The sequence below is a fragment of the Merops nubicus genome, unplaced genomic scaffold (assembly GCF_000691845.1).
Source record: "Merops nubicus isolate BGI_N331 unplaced genomic scaffold, ASM69184v1 scaffold12255, whole genome shotgun sequence".
In the NCBI taxonomy this organism is placed as follows: Eukaryota; Metazoa; Chordata; class Aves; order Coraciiformes; family Meropidae; genus Merops; species Merops nubicus.
The window spans coordinates 1-5,144 of record NW_008607660.1 but is presented as its reverse complement, the minus strand read 5'-3'; the positions used below and the strand labels follow the sequence as shown (position 1 = coordinate 5,144).

Below are 5,144 nucleotides of genomic sequence, written 5' to 3'. Positions count from 1 at the left end.
CTGATGCTCTGTGAGGCCACTGGCACTGAAACACAAACTAAAAGTAAAAAACTAATTATAGGAGAGAAAAGAATGGGTGATAAAATGTTCTTTGCAGAACTTGGAAATTATTACTGATAACTGTATAGTGGAATCAGAGGTTCAGTTATCTTTTAAACACTGTATCTAAAAATAAAAAAATCCCTTCATTGAACACCTGTATACACCAACATATTGGTTTAGGGATTGAAGTCCTTTATGAAAGAGTCAGTTATGAGACAGTGAAAACAAAGAAAATTAAAGGTCAACATCAAATGACCTGAAAATTTAATAAGCATTTTAGAAGATATCTAAAATATTGCTCCATACAGTCTGCACATCTAAACTGGTGGCCTGGAAACTCTGAATAGTTGTAACTTTTGTATTATATGCAATAAACAATAATACACATATAAAATACCTGATTGCATTTTATGGAGTTATCTGATGTCAGCTTTTAAACAGAAAGAAGCCACTAAGTTGGGTAGCTAACTCCAGATCTAATTAAGAAACAAATCTTGTAGTATGTCCTTATGATTTCTTTGCAGGTTGTAACGTGGTATTATAGTAGGTGCTCATACATCTGAAATGGATCTGGTTTAGTTCATATCACTCTGTATGTTGCCTGATAAATGCTAGCATGCATTTAATAGTAGAATTTAAAGCAACTTTTTTGTCTTTATTTGTGCTGGCAAATATTGGTTTAGAACAATTGACAGCAATGTTCATCATTTTTAGCTTGGACATTTTTTCAGCTTGAGAAAGTTGAGTGAGAAGGAAAAACCAAAAGATTCTTGAGTTTTTTCATCTTGCTATTAATTTGTGTTTTCCTTAATGCTTCATTTACATAAACTGATCCATGCTATATATGCAGATTATGCCAGAAGCTTGAAGCTCTTGGGCTTTAAACAAGGAGCTATTCTCTTTGCCTCAAAAGCGGGAGAAACTGGAAAAGAGTTACTGACTGAGCTCAAACAGCCTAAAGAGGACGTGATACAGGAGTAAGAATTTTATATTCCTGAGGAGATTTGAGTTGTCTGTCAGACTGAGATTCCACTGTGTGAAAACACATTTTTCTTTTGAGTCACTGTAATAGCTGATAGGTGTGATTTGAGCAACTATTGTTCACTGCTGGTGGAGGCAAGATTAAGAACTGGTTTATGGGTTTTTTTTGTTAAGATTGTCTTCCCTTTCACAAGAGGGGGAAGAAGCCTATGATAAAATCATACCAGAATATTTCCAACTTTTTCAACCATAGCAGAAGTCAAATTTCCAATGTGCTGAGGGTTCTATACCTGTATAAAAGTCTACTCCATTTCCTTCTAAAAAATCAAAGCTTTATAGGTCTTCACTACTCTTGTATTTATATGTATAAATGATTCAGTCTGTACTATAAAAGTATAAATATATATAAAGAATAAATGCAGATCACAAACCATGCAGTTCTTTGCAGGAATTTCGTGTTTTCTCAGTCCAATCTTTCTGTTTAAATTTGCTGTTATTTTAAATCAATTTTTTCATAACTGTCTGGAATGGATCTTTAACAAGCTTACTTACAAAAGCCTCCTTACATTCCAAAAAAAATCTATGAAGTGTCCTTTTTTTTCAATTAAGGTGTTGTTTATTCTGTGTTATTGTTCAGTGTGCATTCCCTGCACACGTGAGGGACTAAATTCTGCCCTGTGTTGACTGGTTCATGGGATCAAAGGACAGGAAAAGATCCTACCTCAAGAGCAGCAAGGTAGGCTCCTGCAGGATATTCAGGAGACTGCTAATGCTGTCTCCACAGTTGCTGTTTTGTTATTTGAATGTCTGATTAACAATAGGTTAAAAAAAAAAAGCATTTTGCAAAGCCAAACTGCTGGCTTTTTAGTTAGATACTCTTTATGCTAACACATCTTATGGTCTAGATACTGAAAGATTCCACCAATGACAGCTTTTCTCATTTTTGTGTCAGTATTTCAGTATTTTATGTACTTGTTTTCATTATTTTTTCTTATGTCAGATATATCTTTCCTATTTATTACTGGTTGACTGAGAATTTTTACAGCTGAGAAATGGATGTTGATGTTAAACTGCCCTTGCAAACTGAAGACAGTGGCATGTGAAAATTAGTCTTGATTGAAAAATAAAATTACTCTTTTTACCAACCTCTTGGAACTACTGAAGGTTAGTATGCAGGAGTGAGAAGAATCATACCATCATGTAAGAGTTCTCCCATTTGAATGTAATTCATGGCTTGTCTTGTTAAAGTAATAGTGTATTGAATTCTCCTTGTGTTTGAGTATTGGTGGATACATATTCTACACTCCTTCCTAGAGGAGCACCAGCTTTGGGATATCTCTTAACTCCATAAACTTTTTAGTTCAAATCTAAAATAGTATTTCTGATGGAATTTGAAAGGTTAGGCTTTTCAATAGTGATGTTTTTGATACAAATTGAAAATGTGAGTTTCATTGTTCTAAATATATTGTATTCAAAACACTTTTCTGTCTTATTTCTTCTTGCCACACTCTTCCGTACACCGTAAAATACTTTCTGTTCAGTGTAGTAAGAACAATGTTTAGGTAGTTACTTTACCTTGGAAAATACATATACAGTGAAATTTGCCTTAAGTATTAACTGCTGAGCAACTGTCACTCACAATAGTCTAAATTTTGGCTCACATTGACTACTACAACAGTCCTCAGTTCCTGCTCCTGGTTTTGATAACAGCACTCATGGGTGAGATTGCTGCAGAGTTCATGTAAGCACATGCAAACTTGCTCTTCGACAGATCACGTAGAATTCTTTGTCAATAGGTCTCTTGGGAAAAAAAATCTGCTTTAATATATGCTTGGATTTACAAATCTAATGTTTTTAAAATAAACACATTGTGAAGGCCTTTTAATACTGAACGTTTCTTACATCCTTTTAAGTGTGAAGGTTGTAGAATCCAGCGTGGCATTCCCTGTTGAAACCTTTATGATGAAAATACAGTGTAAAAGTGCTGGAGAAGTTTATTTAGATAATAATGCAGTCACACTACAACAATAAAAAGCAAACTTTTAAAATCTGTGTGTCTTTATTTAACAAAAAAAAACATAATCTGCTGCACTGGGATTGAATGGTGCTTGTATACTTGCTGTCATTTAGCAGGACATTGTCTGGACTTTCTGATTTTTTAAAAGCACAGAAAGAAGTGATGGAAGAAAACTGGCACTACACTGCTGACAAGTAATACAAGACTTTCCTTGCTTCTTCTCACCAGGCATTGCACATCTTGGTGTTCTAGAGGCAGGAACACTTCCCTCAGTGCAGATGTTTCATATTTTTGAGAAGCTTATTGTGTTCAGCAATGCTGAGATCCGTGTCAGTGAAGTCTTGTTTTTTCCTGTTCCTGGTTCACATAAATTTCTTCCTGACTCTTAGGATGCTGTTGTCACTTGGGCTTAACAGTCTAAAAAAAAAAACCAGATAACTGTCTGATGTATAATTGGCTTGTACAGAATGAACTGTGGGAAGCTTCTCACTTGTATGTTTGAAGGACAAGCATGAGAGTGTGGAATTTATGAAGTGAGATGAAGAAATTTTTTAATTTCCAATAAATATGATTTTAACTCCTTTAAATCTTTTGAGAATTCCTTCTTCAAATTGCTGTGAATAGTTCAAGTATCTTATAGCATAACTAGTGATGGTTACCCCTTTCATTATACAGTGTGAATCATTTTGGACTTGTATGACCAACAAAGACATGCATATGCTTGAGTCTACAAAGATGTGTAAGTTGTCTTCTTTTTGATGAAACTTTCTGGAACCTGTACCTCTGTGTGAAGCTCATTCAGTCCTGCAAATGTTTTCTTTCTAGATCTGTGTGCTGATATTCAACTAGTGGTTTTACAACTTGACAGAAGCTTGTGGTAAATCTTACCATGGGACTTTTGTGGTAGTACTTCATTTTAAATACAGGGTTATTTTTTTTTCAGTTCCTGGTGTGACTCTTAAACCTGAAATGATTTGGACTTACTTTATGATGGCCTTGTTCTACCTGTTCATAAAGCCTAGAAAATAGTCTAGCAGCTTAGTTTCATTATTAGCAAGCCCTTTATTAGAGTTTTATTTGGACCATGGTGTGCCTTGCAATAAGGGCAGTCCAATATTGATTAGCAGTGTCTAAAGTTGCCTAACATGGATCAGTGTCTAAAGTGTTCCAAAACTTTAGTTATTTATTGTGTGTGTATATATATACACACATACATACATTTGTTTCAGGGGGAAATAATCTATGAAAAAATGACAAAATTAATTACTTTATTGCCATATAAAAATGATTAGTGCTATATTGCAAATTATTTATCATTTGCTTTCATTAAATTGCAAAGGGGCTGCCAATTTAGAGGCTTTGCAGCCAGAGAGGCATATATTATACACCAAGGAAACCTGCCCCAGAATGTTGATGTCTTCAGTGTCTGAGTAAATAATCTGAGAGCTGATGTTTTGCAGCAGTTGACCCTAGAGACAGAAAAGAAGGGTGACCACAGGTTCTTCAATGGGGAACGGGTTTGGTTTGGATGGTGGTTACCTCCCCAAAATGTATTCTAAAAGCTCAACTAAGAATTTAATTGCTGCTGAGCAGGAGAATAATAATAGCTTGGGAAGGAGTAAGGGTGCACTTTTTAAAAAGTAATTGTTTGATTTATTGTTTTCTCAGAGGAATTCAGCACAACTCTGATGTTAAAGTGAACATGGTGAGTGGGTTTATTAATGAGCTGGGGGTAAAAATGTTGTACCCCTAGATTTCAATAGCAACATAAAATTCTGTAGTGAGGCTGATACTGACCCATTAGTATTTTTGAATTGGGGCTTCTTGATAGTAATTTTCTCAGTTAAACCCTGCAGACAGGAGCCACAGCTGTGAGAGTTTCATAGGATCTCATCTGGGCCTGCTGGAAGGCAGCAATGTTAAGCACAATTGAAAAGGAAAGAGGCAAGAATAGAATGTGCTGGCATTTAACAGTTTCCTTAAAATGTGGTATGTCTCACTGATCATGCTGCTCTGTGAGGACTAGTGAACACTGGCACCTGAAATTTCTGTAGGAAGTCAGAAAAGAAGAGAGGAAAGCAAATAGGCTTGAATTGGTTGTGCA

The 5,144-nt window shown here is 35.3% G+C and overlaps 1 protein-coding gene across 1 annotated transcript in view; it reads left to right on the top strand.

Annotated features, from left to right (window-relative positions):
- Nucleotides 1-1,023, top strand: part of WDR11 (WD repeat domain 11) — a gene marked incomplete at its 5' end in the record, with an annotated part of 40,875 nt that extends 39,852 nt beyond the window's left edge. Inside the window, one exon of the mRNA XM_008940014.1 lies at nt 866-1,023. Within this exon, the coding sequence (XP_008938262.1) occupies nt 866-1,023 (158 nt within the window). The remainder of the gene's footprint in view (nt 1-865) is intronic.
- Between the last annotated feature and the right edge of the window lie 4,121 nt (nt 1,024-5,144).